Source organism: Anas acuta, chromosome 4, assembly GCF_963932015.1.
Source record: "Anas acuta chromosome 4, bAnaAcu1.1, whole genome shotgun sequence".
Classification (NCBI taxonomy): Eukaryota; Metazoa; Chordata; class Aves; order Anseriformes; family Anatidae; genus Anas; species Anas acuta.
Window position 1 is genome coordinate 40,246,335 of NC_088982.1, and position 19,484 is coordinate 40,265,818.

General features: G+C 40.7%; 1 protein-coding gene across 2 annotated transcripts in view; it reads right to left on the reverse strand.

Annotated features, from left to right (window-relative positions):
• RNF150 (ring finger protein 150) overlaps nt 1–19,484 on the reverse strand; it is a 122,040-nt gene that overhangs the window by 39,985 nt on the left and 62,571 nt on the right. For both annotated transcript variants that reach the window (XM_068680823.1, XM_068680821.1), the window contains exons 2-4: nt 14,712–14,962; nt 7,562–7,633; nt 7,069–7,151 (exon numbers count right to left, since the gene is read on the reverse strand). In XM_068680823.1, coding sequence (XP_068536924.1) covers nt 7,069–7,151; nt 7,562–7,633; nt 14,712–14,962 — 406 coding nt within the window. The remainder of the gene's footprint in view (nt 1–7,068; nt 7,152–7,561; nt 7,634–14,711; nt 14,963–19,484) is intronic.

The window sequence follows — 19,484 nt, forward strand, 5'->3', positions numbered from 1 at the left end:
TCCAGCCCTTAAGGGGTTGTTGCTAATCCCATGCTCCATGTGAAGTGACCACTGAGGAACTACCTGAGCCATGTGGCTGCTGGGCCACTTTTCTTACACATTGCCCAGGCAGAGGAACTGAAAACTTACCTACCTTGGCCTGACACAAGGTAAGACTGAACATGGAAGTATTCAGTGTACAAACCTGACTGACAGCTGTATTTTCTCTTCTGAGCATATTCTGTTATCCTATGGTTGTAGAGGGGGAATGTTGCAAAAATGCAGGAATGTGGGGCTCAGGATTTAAGAAATGCTGGTGAAGAGGTCAAATGAAGAAGCTAAGGCTCAGCCTAAGGCAGAGAAGTTCCTCTCTCTTGCTTCTTTCTCTTTTCCTTAATCCACAGGTGGCATAAATGGGCTTACAGTAGTGCACCATTGGCTTATCTTGTAGGCAATGCACCTGCTCTCTACTTCTGTGTTCTGCGGCTTGGAATAGTTTGCTTTTGGCTGGCTCCCCTCCTTCTGAAGAAAAGGGAAAATTTCCTACCATACTCATAGCCTCAGAAACTATATTAATATGTTGGAAAATTGGTAAAAAAAAAAAAAAAAAAAAAAAAAAAAAAAAGCATATTTTAAAACATTTTTAAAATAAATCTTTTCTAAACAATTAATAACCTAAGCAAAATGGAAATAGGGTACTGTATTCTGGAAAATGAGGGTTTATACACACAAACTTGCCCCGAAAGGTGAACACTCAGACTTGTTTTGAAACAACATATAGATCAGCTCTGACTTTCCTAAGGCAACAGGTGTCCCACATTTTACTTGGCAGCGCCTGAAAGTCACATTTCAGTCTGTTTGAACTTTCACATTTGAGCCATCTCCAGCTTCTGTTTCCCTGTGCTGTCACTGACCCATTTGCACTGCTTGCACAGCCAAGCCACGCAAACCCAGCAGGTAACAGCAGGTGGGCACAGCTCACAGCAGCCCAACGCTCCACCTGGAGCGGGCATATCGCAGCATATGCCAGCCTCCACTAGGAAATGCAATCTCTGAGCGAGCCAGAATCACAGTTAATGTACCAAAATAATTTTAAATATTTAAGTGGAACATATTCAGCTGAATGGGCTGGCTGCTGTACCCTGTCACAGCGTCTCTCTCATAACAAGATACACATAGCCTTTCAACTTTGGATGGAAGATACTGAGGTGCACTTTTATCAATATCGATTTGCAACCTCAGCTCTTACTAATGTGGTATCAGCCCACGTACTAGCTGGCTGGCATACTAGCTGGCTTCAGTCCTAAATAATGTTAGAAATTCAAAGCCAAAACTAAGTGAAATCTCAGAATTTTATTCTTTTCATTTGAATATTTTTCTCACTACTTCTAGAAGAAGCAGATTCTTTGAGAAACAAAGCTACGTGGCAAATTGTGACATTGCTGTACTTGGTCTGACTTCACACAACTATGGGAAAGGGCAGATCTGTTCTTGGAAGTTTGACCTACTCTAATTATATCGGTTGGCTGTGATACCAAACTTTGTCACACCACATCTGATCCTGCATGTCAACATGATTGATGCAAACGAAGCATTGTGATATTTTAAGTTCAAATCACTACTCTACTAAGGCTACTACAGTTCACAACCCTCCTCCAAACAAGGCTGGTCTGACCTGAGAAAAACACAGTGCGCTAAATTTCCATCTCTGTCCTGCATAAGCCTTCCTTTTATCTCAGGAGGCACATATTCAGCGCATCATCAGGCAAGCATTTTGAATAGGTGAAAGTACAATGATGTGCAATTTTACATTTAGAAGTCTAACCAACAGAAACTGAATGTGTTAGTTCCTGAAGAGTACTGAAAGTCAATGTCTTCCTTTTCAGCTATTTGAAATAACTACACAATTCTTACACAAAGAAAACTAATTGCTATCATCTACTCACATCCATAAACAAATATGCTTAACTGCAAACACGTGAAGCTCATTGTGCCAAAATCCAAAATCCTAAGATATTAAAAAATGGATAACAAAATCTGTTTCAGATAAAAAAAAAAAAAAAAGTAACTTCTATCGAGCCAGGTTACTGTACAAGAAGGTCCCTTCTTGTTTTCAAGTTGTAGCTTTGCAAGCCTCAGTCAAGTTGTGGTTCATATTAAAGCATTTCATCATGCTTGTTAATCACCAAAAGCTTGGAATTTTCATGGCTTAAAGACTTCAAAAACTGAAGGTTAGCATTTTTAAAGTTGGCTTCAAAAAACAATCTTGTAAAGACCCTACCACTGCTGAGTAATTTAAATACATGACAGATCACATCACTTGGCACTTCCCAATACTACACTGTCACAGTGTATTATGGCTCTATTAATTTTAGATTTAATATGTACAATGAAAGGATGTTGATTATTAGACAAAAATCAACACAAAAATGGAATGCTACTGAAAATCAGATAAAGATTTCAATTTTAAAAGTTTTGTACCACATTATACAATTAGAGAGCTCATATTATCTATTTCCATACATGTAAGCATTTTGTATGGAAAAGCAGCGTTGCAGGTTTTGCAGATTAGGATTTGAAGGTTTATTTTACTCTTTATTAGCTATAACACTATCTACATGGCTTTCAACAAATCCTTGACTGATCAATGTTCTGATAAGCTTACCATCTAAATTCAGCTAAAATAAGGGTCAGCACAAAATAAAATGAGAGTGCAACAATGATATTTCAGTCACACACTAAGACAAAGATGTAAAAAGATCAACTGAAAAAAAAATCCTTCTCTCTCTACATTTCTGACTGATTCAAGTTTTAAAAGGAAGGACAGGGTAGAAGCACCACGGATGAGTTCAGAAGTAATGATCCATGCAGGGAGACAGCAAGAAAGATGTTTCAGACACAAGCTTGGAACATGGCTTTGATGAAAGTCATAGCTGAAGAAAATATGTGCCTTTTTTTTTTTTTCCTGTTGTGTGCAACCACATGCATTGCAAAACTATGTTGATTTGGATGGGTTGAAAAGTTTCTCAAAAGAACTATAATTGATTAGTTGAGAAAGAGGAAGGCAAGAAGAGAGATGTTGTAACAATCCTCATACAAGACAAAGTTTTCCATAAGCAGAAAGGAAACAAACTGTTCTTCACCTCTCCTAGGGCTAACAGACACGATGATGTGTTCAAACTGCAGCAAGTGAGATTCAGGTTACACAATAGGAAAAGCTTCACCGCTGTCAGGGTGGCAAAGCACTGCAATAAATTATCAGGGGAATTTGCAAAGTCTTCATCCTCAGAGGTTGCAGAGTGTGTTGGAAAAATAACTCCCAAGAATGACACGTGCACAGCCAATGCCCCCGCACCATGGGGGTGGTGGCCTCTTGGGATCCCTCCTGCACTTCTCTGTGGTTGTTACTGCACAGGGCTGTGTAAAACTCAGAGTCACAAAGTAAGGAAAAGAATCTCAAAATCCCAGAGCATTTCATTTGGTGTTATCTAATTAGCACTTAATATTTTTTAACGGGAGATTACTTTTGTCTGAAATGCATTTCAATGTTCTTTAAAGCTGCAATTTTAAACATACAACAAAAAAAGATTTATTTTGGGCTCAGCCCAAAAATAATAATAATAATTTTATCTTTGTAAAACTCTTGTAAAACTTTTGACTTGCTAACAATTATGAGAAGCTTTTTTTTTCCAGGGTAAGGGGAACTGCTCTCCTCCCACCTTCCAGTCCTAGTTCCAACTTTCTGAACTGCACGCAAACAAACCTAGCAGTCACACTTTTTTTTTTTTTTTCTCCAGAAGAAAAATGCAAGCTTAGACAAAAGGAGGCAAAAGCAGAAAGAAAAATACATTCCCAGGGACCCAGACTAAAAGCATCCGTTGCTTGGATTAGAGATGGGACAGCAGCACAGGACTGAGAAGAGTTTTGGTATGAGGCTGAGCAGTACCTTACAAGAAGGTCTGGGCTTTAGAGGATGCGTATGTGCTACTATTTGTTTGTTTTTAAGGCAGAAGAAGGAAGGACAAAGGAACATGATGATGAGGGTAAGTGGGAAAATGGAATAAAAGGGAAGAAGTGTTGTGATGAAATGACTTTCACAGGAGGCCAATGAAAAGAGAGGGAAGGAGTGGAGCACTCTGTGAAATCACAGTTGTTCAGCAGCGGTTCAGAGGAGCTGTGCAAGCTCAAACAGAGTCAGAACGACCATTTGTTGGTGACAGAAATGGAACAATCTGAAAAAGAGGGTATGAAGAAACAAAGTTCTCAGTAGAGATGACGTTGAAAGAATTGTCTTGCCTCTCTGTGGAAGTTTAGTAAAGTTAGGAGAAGTTAAGTAAAAGGCAGACAAAAGGTCTGCCACTATCAGGAACTTCTCCAAAGAACGTACAGAAAAGATGAAAGAATTTTGAAGCTGGAGATGGAGAACAAGCGGAAGGAAGTAGGGCTATGGCAAGATGTGTCACTATGGGAACAGTGAACTTGTTTACATTTGATGTTGTGTCAGCGCCCTCATAGATAACTTCAGTGATGCTTGCTACCATTAAACATAAAACCAGCTGCAAGCCAACACTTCCCTCACCATCAAGTGTCAGTATATGTTTATTTAATACACTCTGTAGAGCGAAGTTTATTCATATGGTCAGCTGGGGGAGATGACTTCCAAAGATGAAAGCGCAGAAGTATGAGTTAACTAGAATTCTCCTCTCCACCCTCCAGCGTGGGCTATATTCACAACAGGCTACCCCAGTGCCAGCTCTCTGCCAACTGCAAAAAGAGGAGCTTTGGGGAAACAGCTTAAGTGCTAGTAAACATCTGTCTATATGAATTCAGAGCTCATATGCTGAAATACTGGCCGGTGGATTCTGGTACCAGTTTCTTAGTTAGACTCAGGACTCAGCAGCCTTAAAAAACAACAACAAAACAAACCAATAAACAAAAAAAACTGAAAATGTACAGGGCTTCATGCTGAGCGTGTCTGCTAGCAGTGGTTTTCCCAGCACAGCCTATGGGATAAAGCATCCTCTTTCATTTGCAGATCTTGAAGCACATTTGGCTATGCAGGTTAAAAGTTCTACATCTTGAGCAGCTCCTGGATAGACGACAAACTAAGGTCAGCCAGCACTCGTGTCATGGTGTTGGCTTCTGTAAGGCTCAGTGAAATGCCAGCCTCTCATTACAGACGGCTGACTAATGCAGTTCCCTTACTAAAAACTACAAACGGTTTAACTGAGGATGCTGGAGGAAGAAACCTACAGTGTCTGTAGGTCTTTATCAAGATATAACGATATAACACTCTCCTACTCACTTAACAGAGATGGAAAGTGCTTTTGTTTGTTTGTTTTTTAGGAGAAAAGTCTGACAGCAGCAGAAAGAATCAGTTTCAGAAGTCCAACCCGATATGAATTAATGTTTAAGATAATGCCCTCACAATCTGGGCAACAGTAAAGCCTGTTGAAGTCTGTGAAGTAGTGGCTTGAGAAAGATCTTTTAGTTTTTATAATTCAAAACTGCTTAGGCTCAAACTGTGAGTATTTTACAAGACAGATCTGCTGCTGCTAACCTTTTAGCATGAGTCATTTTCTAAGCGACCTTTTAAGTCAGCCAAGAACTGAACATCACCTGTTAACTATGTGTTTCCTATTCACTCTGCTTGACTCAACACTGTGCATGACAAAATCTGACTGGAGCCTCACTGAATTATGAGGAGAGACACAAATGAAAGCTAGAGAGTAGACTTTTTTTTTTTTTGCTGTTGTATAACTGCCTCTGAAAACTGCCTGTCTCTATCATGTACAATTTCCAAACTTTATTATGCTTCTATGAAAACAGGCTTGATGCCAATGCAAGGTTCACATTTTCTGATAATTTCTCATTTTTGTCTGTATTTCTGCTTCATGAAGTGTGTGTTTGCAGAAAAACAAGAGTTCGTATGCAATTTGTCATTGTGGGGGATTTAGAGTAGGTCAAATTTATGATTAATCTGTTGCTTTTTGTTTGCCATTTAGTGATGGCGGTAAACAGATTAATGAGTCATATGAATGAACAGAAATGGACAGCTTGTAACATTCAAATATCTACTAGGGAAAAACATAGCAGGAAAAGAAAAAAATATTTCAGTTTCTCAAGCCAATGAACATGTATCCAATAGAAGAAACTCCATAAAAATCTATGCTCTATATATACTGCATTTGAGATCACTCTTTCTAGGGTAAAAAGCACTTGTCCTTGCTCTCTTGGGAGAACCACTGTTCCTAGGAAATTTCCTAAGAAATTGATTTATTTAGAGAAATATTTTGTTAGCTAACACTCCATGGATGACAATAAAATGACACAGAGAGGTGAATACAGCTGTTATAGGTGGCAAAAGGCTGCACTCCTGCATGACATCACTGTGAGTGTGCGTGCAGCACTGGGCATGGTCACGTGAAGGGAAGAAATTAGAAAGAACAACTGTAATAAGCTCTTGTCACCTCTATGTCCTCTATGTCCTAAATGCCTACGAATATTTTCATGGCAGCAATAGATAACATGGTCTTTTTCACATTTCCTTTTGGTTTATTGCTTCTACTTAACTTTATTTATTTATTTATTTTGATAGAAGTCATCCCTCTCCGGACACCTGGTCACGACACAGGACAGCAAATGTAGTGCTAGTTTCTTTCCATGGGGAGCAGTTAGCCCACTCTATCTCTGGCTGCTCAGCCCAGGACTCACCTTGAAGTCAGTGGCAAGTTCTTCTAAAGGTGTTATTTTAGATTATTATTAAACTGTTGAGAAAAATAGAAGAATCAAACTCTTCAGTTTAAAAATCTTACTGAAAACTTTGTTAGATATCCAGATCAGATAAAAATTCTGACCATCATGCTAAACTCAGGTTTTCACCACCACTAACGCTACCTTAATTTCAAGTAGAATAAATAGGCATTTCAGATGTCTTTATAGAATAGATTTGGAATAAATCATAACAATAAACTCTCCTTTTTTCCACCAAGCTCTCAGACAATCTCAGAGCGATACTCTGAGAACAGAGGCCATCTTTTGAAGCAGAGACACTATCAGAGCTTAAGGCATCTTCAGCCTTTAACTTACCTACAAGGTAAAATTCTGACAACGTCATTGGGTTTGTAGCCTTCAATACAAACAGCACAGTTATCAAAGTCTGGCTCAGTTTCCTACAGGAAAGAGAACATTCATCATTTTCATTTTTTTATTTTGTTAGCTAATCTCTTCATACAAGAGCTTATGTGACAAAGTAAAACAGTCACTGATGCATGCTGCAAAATCAATCATACATTTCAAGAAAAGTATGTCAGACTTTCAACACACATCCAGTTTGAAAAGCACACAGATTTAGGTAGCATGTTTGCACTTTCAGGATTTTCTGCATCTTCAGATAATTTCACCTCTTCCTCTCCCTACCTCATTCCATCCATAAATTGCTTACCAGTATTGCTCCACCACCTGGAGAATACGCACAAGCTTAATAAGCAATTGCCATTTCTCTTCTGCCTCTTTGTCCCAGTGGTCTGAAGGAATACTCGATGCAGACATTCATTTGGTAATGAGCAATTTGAAAAATTACCTTATCACCTTTCCTGATTGTTCTGACTTGCAGCTTGCTGATTGCTTTCTTTGCAGCATCTCCAAGCCGGCGCTGTAATAGAAAATTGGTTCTTAAGCAAAGAGTATCTCTTCATGCAGAATTCATCGCTTTTTTTTCCACTAGATTTCTTAATAATCTGAAGCAACTGCACATGAAACAGGACAGTGCCGTATAAATGTAAACAGATGAGGTCAGTCACGCTGTTACTCAGAGTAAGCGCACAGTAGGTATTCTAGGCTTGTTGGTAACCCAGGGCTGATGAGGCAAAGCTATGCTAATGGAGTTCCAGAGGAGACTGCATGAGCCCATTGTGACGGCTATGGCACCTATACTATTTAAGTCAATAGAATTGTATGTAACAAGTCTGCTGCTTGGGAATCCTACTTTTTCCCCTCTCCTTTTTTTTAATTATACTTATAAAAAACACATTAATAAACAAGGCCTGGGCTGGTAAGCAGAATGAACGCTACACTTAAGATTCAGGAGGTCTTTATACCAGGTCTGGTTCATGATCACCAGCAAAATTTAAGTGCTGCAACTGAGGTGATAACTTGTTAACCATGAAAAACATGAATCATCTTCTCTGCTGGTTCGTTTTCCTGCAATACAGAGCTTGCTTACTTTACAGGAGTAATGCAAGCAAAAAAAGGAGGCTAAAGCACCTGCAGTTTCTTACAGGTAAAGTACTACGTAGTCCTGCAGTAACATCCTATCCATACACAACCATTCACTTCTTTTCCACTCTATCTTCCCCTCCAGCAGCCTGTGAATTGCTTACCATGTGACATTTCCGATTGTTCTCACGTATTTCCCAAACACTGTTACTGTGCTGACAGGGTCACTGCCACTCAGGACTAAAGCAGGGAACAACAGCCTGATGTAAAACACCCTGTCCTCCACCCTGTGGAGCTACCTCTGCAGCCCGTGCTGTGGAGCCTGTGCCTGTATCAGAACAGACACAGACTCTCAGGACTTGGCTGCTCGCTTGTGCTAACGCAACAAGGAGAGCTGCAGACAGACTCACAAGCTGTAAAGGTCTCCCAGAGGTTATGTGCTTCCACCCCCTGCTCAAGGCTGGGTCAACTTCAAAGTCAGAGCTGTGTCCAGTCAAGTCCTGGCTATCTCCAGGAAGGGAGATTTCACAACGTCTGGGGATAATTTGTTCCAGTGCTTCACCGCTCTCACAGCCTTTTTAATTATCATCATATAAAGGGGATTTCCCTTGTTGCAGTCTGTGACTGTTACACTTTCTCTGTGCACCGCCGAGAAGAGCCCAATGCTGCCTCATGCCTCATGCTGCCGAGGGCCGCAGGCAGAGCCCCTCCGCCTCCTCTCCGCCCAGCTTAGTAAGCCCAGTTCCCTCCACCTCTCCTCGTTTACTGCATGCTCCTGTCCCCAGACCATACTGGTGACCTCTCCCATTGGGCTCTCTCCCATTTCTTCTTATCTTACAGAGGATCACACAGCAACACCTACCCTGATGCCTTCCTGTCAGTTTTATAACAGTTTATGACACAGTGCACCCCGAGGTGCCACCGATGACAAACTCTTCTTTTCACCTCCCCTGGCCCCCGTCCATGTTTCCAGCCATGTGCTGTTAGTTAGGAGGGAGATTCGGGAGCTCCGGTGACTCAGAAGACGTTCAACTTTTTGGGCCGGGAACATTGCCTGTGCCAGAGTTCAGAGGGGCCTGTCAGCGGCAAGGGCTTCCAGCTGGAGGGGGGGAGAGCACGGAGCCAAAACTGGAAGGAAGCTGGATGCTGTTTGTAAATTGGGAGCTAATCATCACCCAGATATGATTAATAAATTACCACGTTGTTCTTTGGGTTCAATTAAAATCGCCGAATTTAATTTAGAGGCTAAGCTTATTAGATTGGAGACATGGAAGACTGACAAAACGCGTGCAATACCGACAGCAGTGAGCAATTTCAGGGCTGGCTAAAGAGGTGAAAATGATCTTGGCTATCATATGAGATTCACATACGAGCATTTCGGCACAGCTAATTATTACATGTAAGGGAGTTTTTTGTAGTTGCACAACATCTTTTCTGTGGTACATTTTTGCTCACAGTCTCCCTTCAATAAACAGATCAGACAAGAGCTGGAAACATTTCTTGCCAGCTATTTGTTTCTTTAATGTAAATCAAAGAAAGACTGATAACATGCAGCGAGACAAGAGCCATTGCGTCCTCCTTCAGGAATTGCTTGTGATTCCTTTTTATCATTATTATTACTTAAACTAATGAAATGTCTCAGCTCTTTTTTTTTTTGCACATTCTTCAAGGGCATAGGACAAGATTAAAGACTCATGTACATCTTTGATCTGCTTGTTTTCATGTTTGTTTTCTCTTGTCTAGCTTAAATAGACAAGTTCATGACTTAAATGCAAATGAGAATTATTTAATTTTTGAAAGAACAGGAATATCTTGGAGTAAAGTCATACTTTCAAGGATTCTTCTATCTGAATGAAAGGCAAAGCATGCTATCACTAACCAATCATTGTCCCTAGAAGATAAGAGGCATTACAATAGTTTATGGGTTTAAAGTGAAGCTTAGAGATTTATAATCATAAATCCCATAATCTCATTACCAAGGCTGCAACATTCAATACTGGACTGGAAGGAGTTAAGCATACAAGATGCAGTGGTCTTGTGGAGATGGCACTGCTATTTAAAAAGAAAGGACAGTAGCATGGAAAGCATCACTTGTCTATTCCTGAGGAAGGAAATGACAGCAGGTGCTGTGGAAGAGAAATTACAGGTGCTCCTCTCTTAATGGCCTTACTAAACTATTACCTTTGGAGGAAGGAGATCACTTTGTGCCTCGAGAAGAATGAGCTATACCATCAGGATGAGGTATAAGACATTTCCTGTACCGCAGATCAAGTTAGCAGACTTCATCATGGGAAGCATCTTCCCAAGCCCGCTTCAAAGATTTCATCTCTCTCTTCAATGGCCCCAAACCCTCATGCAAAGCCATGACCACCGGTCTTCTTTCTCAGAGAACTGCTTGACCCTCCATACAATGCCTGTCATATATCCTATGATCCTTTCTTGGAGGTTATTGTTACCCTAAACCAGGATGCACAGGTCCTTCCACAGCCCTAGTGGGACAACTTCCTGCTTTGGCTTTTGCCATCCTGCAAAAAGCATGAAGCCCACCTGGTTTCAAAATGTTTTTAGAGGAAACTACTTAACAAGAAGCTAATGGGAAGAAACAACATGGAAGAAATCCTGCAAACAGGTCTGGACCTTAAACATCTCCCTCTTGCTGTCTTCCTATGTTGTGGTTGCCTGACAACAGAAAGATTTATTTTATTTTATTTTTTAAGTCTGTGTCCTGACTGTTACAGGGCTGAGACAACAAGTCACAGTTTGCTGAATTACCCTGTCATGTAATTCCAAAGCACCTTCAATTAGCTCTGTAACCGGATGTTGCTTGATGCAAACAAGTCCCACAGTCTTTCGTGGACATACTCTCACATTTTCAGGAGGGCTTCAGGAACATGCTGCTGAGGAAGCATGTTGGCTATGCTTTCCTTTCACAAATTCATCGTCATAATACCAAAAGAATGTAACATCAGGGCAGCCACCTACTTGCTGGCCATCTTCTTAGGTGAGAAAAGAGGAGAACAAGTTGTTTTTTTCAGCCATGTGAATATTACTACCTACCTTTCACTTTCATATGTAACCACAGAGTTGTCTGTGCTAAAGACTGTCTGTGCTAAAAATTGAACACATTAAAATCAAAATTGAAATGTAACCATATTTTCTATGACTGTAGGAAGTGTGACTGTAGCTGTAGCTGACACGCTACAGGTGCACAAGCCCATAATGGAAGACAGTTTTGGAATCCACTACAGAAATTCCCCACTAACATTTACATGAACAGATCAGGACACCAGGCCTTGCAGACCTGGTTCTCCATACGCTTAAACCAAGCACCTAGCTGAAGTGAGCTGGGTCTCCCTTCTGGCACATGAACCTGGATTTTGCACATGTGGTGAAAGAGTGATGGGTGAAGATGTACAAGGTGTATGTCCAGGTTTCACTTCACTGGGGAATCACAGGTGGAATCCAGGAGATTCTTCAGTCTTTCTAGCTGCCTGTCTCATTAGCAGGACCTACCACTTTCTAGATGGGCAATTAAGTCAGCTCCTTCTGGAATTACTGCCTGATCAACAACTTAAGCTGTGTATAAGATGGGAAGTGGACCTAGAAAGGAGGGTGACCATATAGGAAAAGACAAGGAGGCAGATGTGGTTATGAGGCTTGACCAAAGGATGCACCATATTTTGCAGGAAAGCAAGACATCGTTAAAGTGGGTCAGCTTGGAAGAGGCTTGGAAGATGACTTAGGGAGAGGCTTGGAATGATCAATGGAAGATATTCAGAAACCTTGCTCAGCAGTGCTGCAACACCCCTCCTACTTGCAGATAATGACTTTTTCTGCAGATTGTATTTAGCAGTCAGCCACCCTGTCCCATTCCCTCAGCACAGTGCCAAAACTACAAATTCAGAGGAGCCTGACCTGCTCTGGGTAGCAGCCTGGCTATAAAACAGCCCCAGGAAGGGCATGCGTGATGGAGGTAAACAAAGAGGTAAGCAGAGGTTCTGCTTTGACACAGACAACACTGACCCTCACAAGACCTTGCTTTAAAACTGCAGGATTTAAAATCATTCAGATGTCAAAATGAATTTAACCTCCTTTTTATTTTTAAAACAGAAATCTAATAAATCAGTTTTTTGCAGTTAGAGAGATGGGCAGTAAGCACAGTAAGACTTTATTGTGCCGTGGGGTAGCAACTGATAGCGCTGCTTTCACTAAATAGGCCAGCTGGGTCCCTCTTCATTTGAAACTGTTTGTACAAACATTTCAACCTCACCCATCAGATAAACTTTATCCAGAGTTTATCAAATATAAATAGAAGGAAGCATCTTTCCTAAAGTTGGCCAGCAATGAAGGGCCTTAAAACACCTGCAAGGCTTTCCAACAAGTAAGCTCAATACCTTTACTCAGACACATGCAAGTTAGAATGGCAAAAGCTTTTGAGCAAAATGACAAAAGAACCATGTTCTAAACTATATCCCCAAAAAGCAATAAAAAATGTTTCTCTTGTATTTATATGAATATCCAAGGACTTTGTGCTCCCATCCTTGTGCTACAAGAAAACGTGTCAAAGAAAAAAAAAAGCAGAACTTTAGAGGAAGCAGAGAGGACCCTCATGGAAAGGGCAAGAGCAAGTTGAGCTCTTCTGACAGCTACTTACATTACTCTAGTCCATAGCCAGGATTAAAAAGCTCACCAGCACAAATGGTTGAGATTTATCCAAATGTATCATACACCATTTTTCTTAACAAAAGTAAGAGCTAATTAGAGGAGATGTCAGGCAAAATCATGTGAATAAACTGCATAAAGAAATTCTGGTTTGCCCTGTATCATTAATAAAGCTTTGGCAAAAAATAACTAATAAATAATTGCCTAGGAGGCCTATTTTCTTATTCTTCTCCAGAACAGAATTGGTATTAATTACAAAGTTATTAAAATCTCCGCACAGGACAATTGGTTGTACACAAATTAATCTCATTCAAACCTTGGAAAGAAAAGACTGAATAGGAAGTCTGCTTGAACACATAAACCAGTCCATTCCAAACTACCGCATATTACCTGAAGGGAGCTTCTTATTTTGCTGGGTTTCATGTTTATGTATGTCTATTTACTCTGCTAATCTGCCTGCACAATTACTTGATTGAAAGCACGCTTACAGTACTCACGTACATAAATTAGGCACACATGTGCTTTTGCAGCCAAAGCATCTAAAAATTATCACAGCCGCTACAGTCACAGTGATTCTGCTGCCAGTGATGTTCAAATTCCAGCTGGGATAGTCTCATTCTTACTATCCAAAATTTCATGGTGTACATTTAAAAGTAAAATACATTCTTTCTGTGTGTAAATACAGAGCAGCTGCTCCCTATCTCAGAAGACGCCTGAATTTCAATGGGGGTAGTGAGGGATCCCTATACATTCAGGATATTTTAGAGTGCAGCAGTACTTTCTTCTACAAGATGATTAACACTCTCTTTTACTTCTTTCTGCAGAGCAAGCAAGCCAGCCCTCCCCCTGCCCCAACAGGAATTTATTAAGGGTCCAGAAACATCTCTGAATTAAAGCGCATTATTTTTCCTGCAGTAAAACGGTTATCTCCTCAGATTTCATACACTGATAATATTTTCTACTGTACCATTAGAATGAAATGTAGAAGCCTCAGCTTCACAGTTCTGCTGATGCCAAGATAGTTGGATCCAGTCCAGAAAAGATTAAATTTGTTATTAACATTGCTATTATTATTCACTGCTGAACAACCATAAAGATGCATGGTGCTTTATAAATTGAGAGAGCCTCAGGACCTAGCACCCATTCCCACAGAATACTGCTGACTTCTCTCCAGCTCTCTAAGTTTCTGTCTCTTCTGTGGAGCAGGGGGACACAGACAAGATGCCAAAACCAAAAGCAAAGATTTACTAATATTAGTGGCTATCACTACAGCATTAATTAATTGTTCCATTCAGGGACAATTGTCAAATGAACAGGAACACTCCCTTTCAAGCTCAAGGCCTTTCTGAAGAAGCATGAAAATGAAAACACTTCCTGTTCTTTTTAATCTCTCTGCTTACTGTGAGCCCTTGTTTCCCACACAGACATTCACATACCACAGTATATTTTTCACATCATTTTGATCTTACGGATTGCTAGTTAATTTATATACATTTCTATGTCACTTGGCTGTGTGTACCAAAGGAATCTTTTTGGTAATAAACATCATGACTCTTTCTGGCTGCTTCCTGTGTGTTTTGTGCAAGCAAAAAAAAACAACAACCCATAATACATACACTTTATAGTCATTAATTTCTTTTTTCCTCAGTCCCATCTGTATTGATAGAAGTCTTGGCTTTTCCCATACATAAGCATTTTTAAACCCCCCTTCTTTTCACTGTTTCTTCTTTTTTTTTTTTTCTTTTTCTTTTAAAACCACACATTTATTTTCCCCAAATTTTACTTTAAAGTTATTTAAAGCTGAATTCCACCGTGAATTTTTTGGAAACAAGAGCCATTCCAGCCCTTCTTACCTGATTTCTGTCTCTGGCATTTGCGTAGCGGAATCGCTGGATGTAGTAGAAGACCAGCCATGCCAGCGAAATGATCATCAGCACAATGAAGGAGATGGAGACGAACACCACGGAGGTCCGGCTGACGTACTTCTGCAAGTTGCGTGTCCCGATGGTTATGTACATCATCACAGTGATGTTCCTCTCCAGGAGGCTCACTATCTCTTTTCCTTTGGGTTCAGGAATCATTATTGCTACAACATCATCTAGGCCTGTCGTATAGGAGAGAGAAAAGAAGCTTTAATTAGAACAGGTGAGTATAATAAAAGAAAATGATAAGATGATGAGGCAAGTGGAAAAAAAAGCAAATCAGTATCAAAAAGTTCCATTTTCTCCTCCTGATTTTCATCCAAAGGTAAGTTGGATGAATCTGGTGAAGTTTTCAACTGGAACCAGTTACACAGTGTATTTCTATAAACTCACCTCTGTGAGTTAATTAAAATGTGTTTCACAGTTTGACAAACACAGGTTCCCAGTTCTGCTGAGGCTCACCTAGAGGAATATTGCTGTAACCACTGCAGAAAGGGAGATGTGTTGTAGCCAGCATCCTTCCCTCCAACACCCCAAGCACTTATCATAGCCCATTTTGCATGGCCACAGCTCTGACAGAGTCAGAGAAGCCCCTCCAAACCCCTGCTCAGTCCAGGAACTCTTTCAATCACAGATCCCCACATGGTTTCATGCTGAATGCACCAAAGCATTGCTGTTTACACCCAGGATGAGTGATGGGAGAAGGCTGCAGGGACAAGAGCTATACCCACATTGAAAGTCAACAGCATCATTTTAATTTACAAAAAAAAATAAATGTTACTGCAGCACAGATCAGCCCCTGGCATAGCTGAGGTGGCAAACAGCCATATACTTATCAGCCCCATACAGCTGAGGTGGCAAAGGAGTGCCCATCAATAGGACGGGGCAGGGACTTCCTACCATCCTGTTACCCCTTTTGAAGCCATGGCCTGAGAAATCAGGCCCTTCAGTGATCTATCAAGCCTTTTCTCTGCATCAGTTTTTCTTTGTGTACAGTACTGTTTTCATTTTATTTGCATTAAATGCTATTGAAACTACTTTTCTTTCTTTTATGTGCCCTATGTAAACAACAAATTCAGTCTGAAATTCTCTGGGATGGGGCAGCTTATTAGATGTCTCTTCTGGCTTTATATATAAGCTCACTCCTTTATGGTTTAATATTAGGGATATTTTTCTTTCACTTCAAAAAAAAAAAAGGGTATATTGTTTTTACAGCTAACCCATGTTTTGCAGTGGTCAAATCCTCAATTGTACTAAGCAGCTAAGGACAAAGAAGATAGACTTTAATGTAGAAACACGCCAGATATGATAGCATACACAATGATCATGAACTGGAATTTAGAAAAGAAGGTACAAACTGGGGGTGTTTCAAGTCAGAGAGATGATGCTAAGGTGAGTGTTTCATCAGCTGAAATCCCAGAAGATCAGTTGGCATGTCGTAAACCCCACTGCTACCTGCATTTTGACTGTGGCAGGAGGACAAAAAGCTGCCTGCCTTGCCACACTCACTGAGGTGGGACAGGATTGCCTGGCCATGAACAGAGACTGCATTTCTGACAGCATCCTCCTCCAGGCTGAGACCCAATCCAGCCTCCCCCAGAGCAGCACTGTGCCCCAGGTCCTGTGGTCTGGCTCAGATGTTTCTCCACCAAATCCCCCGGGAGGTATAAACCAGCTTTTCAAAGGCATTTAGGTACCAAGAGCTTGCAGGAGGAGTCTAAGAATTTCAGACTTATTGAAGTGGACAGGCGGGTGGCATTCAGTGGAAAATGCTAACTGTGCTGGAATTTCTTTCCAGTTCTGCTGGGTGCCTGGATTGCCTGGAAGTACTGAAATAGCTGTGACAGACTGTTGCTACTCACACACAAAATATGCCGCAAAGCTGGGAACCAAACCCTCCTTTCTCAAGTCTTGGAGCAGAAGTGCAAATTGCACCACATTTACGATGGGAAGTCTCCGGAGAGGAATACTTCCCCGATTATGAATAGGCCAGTCAATGAGCTGGGTGGAATCACTGGTTTAGCTGCGTCAAAAGAATTTTAGATAGCCGTGATAGGAAATTTAACCCTCCTGGAGATACTTGGCTGTAAAGCTTTTATCATTTTCTGATTTTTTTTTTTTTTTTGGGGGGGGGTGGGGTGGGGTGGGGGGGTGTCTAAGTAAGGGTTCACCTTCAGCAGGGAAAATAAACCTGCCTTTGCAACACTTCGGATTATTACCAAGGGCTAATGCAAACATTACCCTAACAGCCTAGGGAGAATCTGCCAAGTCTCAAAGTGGCTGAGAAGGGCACTGATGATGTGCCATGCCAGTCAATTTACTAGAGTCAATAAGATAAATTGTGTGGAGCAGTGCTTACGTTTTTCACAGCTGTTCAAATGCCTTATTTTGTTCTCTTTCCCTTCTTGAAGAAAAATAACAATTTCAAATCACTCAATGAGAAAAGCAAAGCAACCACCTCACACACAACCACAAAGAACCCCCAGTGAAAAATCCCACAACCAGAAATCCTGAAATGAAATCCATCGCTCCTCTCAAAAGCCACCACTCTAATCACTCACTTGTCCAGTATGGCCACCTAGCATTATCTGCAGTATGAGCTGGGACACTGTATGAAAGACATGAAAGCCCCTACAAAAAGGAGAGACAGACAAAAATATTTCCACTAGAAAATACAGGTACTATCTTAACTGCTTACTTACCTTCAATCTAAAATGTCTTTAAAAACATGCTTTTAGTATCTTTAATTATGTCTAATACAGCTGAATATAGCTCAGTATATTTCTGGACAACCAGATATAATGGACAAAGGCCAGATATGACATGCTACAAATGAAGAATTACATTCAACTGATTCAACTGATGATGGAATTAATCTTTTTTGTAATAATAAAACAAGGATCCCACAGTGTCTCATCTTCTTTCTTTAATATTAAAGTAATGAAAAAGAGGGAGAAAAAAATTATCATCTCCTGGATAAATTTAACCTCATTCCTGTTCTTCATCGCGTGCACTTTCTGATCAAGCTATAGTGCAGCTTTCTGTCTTCAACTCATGATGGAAACATCACTGGAGTCGAACAGGAGTGCAACCACATGCCTACCTTCTCTCTCTCTCTCTTTCTCCTCCTTCCATCTCACTGTTAGGATGATCTTTTGACACCTTTGGCCTAGGGCGTTTTACAAGATATTACAAAATGCAAGATACTAAGAAAAGACATGGCCAAGTGTATATGCTAAACAAAAAGGCGTTTAGAAATGCAAAGTCAGAAGACAGCTATTGCAAGAGGCAAGCAGCTGCTTTTATTTATTCAAATACTTAATATATTCAAATTGCAGGCTATCTGGTTATTTTCTTGCAAAACATTACCATTTGTAATGAAGCATTCTTGGAAAAAAATAACCAAATCAGCAACAAATAATAATCTGGATGGTGTTTTTATTTTTAGCCCTTTAGTGAGTTTATAATAATTTCTCCAAGGCATTATAGAGAGTGCTATTTGATCAATCAAGTCATTAATCTAATTTTTTAATCTAAAATATGACCAATATTGTGAAGAAAAAAAAAAGTAATTTACATCCCTTTCTCCCCTCACATAACAAAATGTCTGTAGTACCTTGGTTTCAGTATCTAATGACACATGGGATGCTCTGACACAGAGGAAAACTATACATATGAAAGAGAAGAAATAATATTAGAGATGCATTTCTATGCCCATGTACACATTTATTCAATGGACTTCAAGTATCTGGTAATATGTGCTAATGGTTCTCTTGTGAGTTAAATGCTAACTGTGCCTTTCATTGCACACATCCACAATGGTAACTGCACTTTGTGGCACTCGTTACCTAACACATTTCTTTTCTTTTTCTGGCCAAGATTAATGCAGAGGTTGAAATTAATTTTTAAATAGTTGTCAGGATGAATCAAAGGCTCATAAACCAGAGGTATTCAGGCTGTAGTGAATGGATTTTCTTCTTCTCTGGCTTAAGAAACATTAAACATGTCAATGCTCTCTCCTTACGTGCCAATAACAAAACAAATAAAATAGAACTCGCCTGCACTTGGGATGTTTTAACTCACCTCAACTTGCTGAAGCACATTCACCTAACCAAATGTTTCTGGCTGGAGAAGACGTGCAGCTATTCAGGTTCCGTGCTCAGCACCCCATGCACTCGGCAGGACCACTGTTGGCATGATACCCATGGGGGCCTGACAGGCCTAGGCACTGCTGGCTCAGCAGGACGGTGCTGAAGTGCCACGTACAGGCCCAGCTTATTTCCCTGTCACTGGGACAAACTGGTAACCCTGTGACTAATCCATCAATGGCAGAACAGTCCTACCAAGCTGCGTCTGCTTTGTTCACTTAACAAGAGTTGCTCTGGCAATGACACTGAATCACCCAGGCACTACACCATCCTGCGAGGCTCATCCTGAACTCTTCCTCACCCCAGCCTGCACGCCAAGGAGCAGCAGCTTGCCATGGGCCAACGACAGGAGGAACCGCACAGCAAGGAGAGAGGGAGAGGGAGCCTGCAGCAAGCTCCAGCCATCCTCTGCCACCTGCATGTGACGGTGCACAGCAGAGGAGGAAGGCAGCGATGAAGTCTGTGTTTTCAATGGCAAGATGTGCAGCTAAGAAAAATACCTGGAAAAGCCTCTCCAAACCTTCTTTCTCCCCACAGCACTTGGCTGCGAAATACA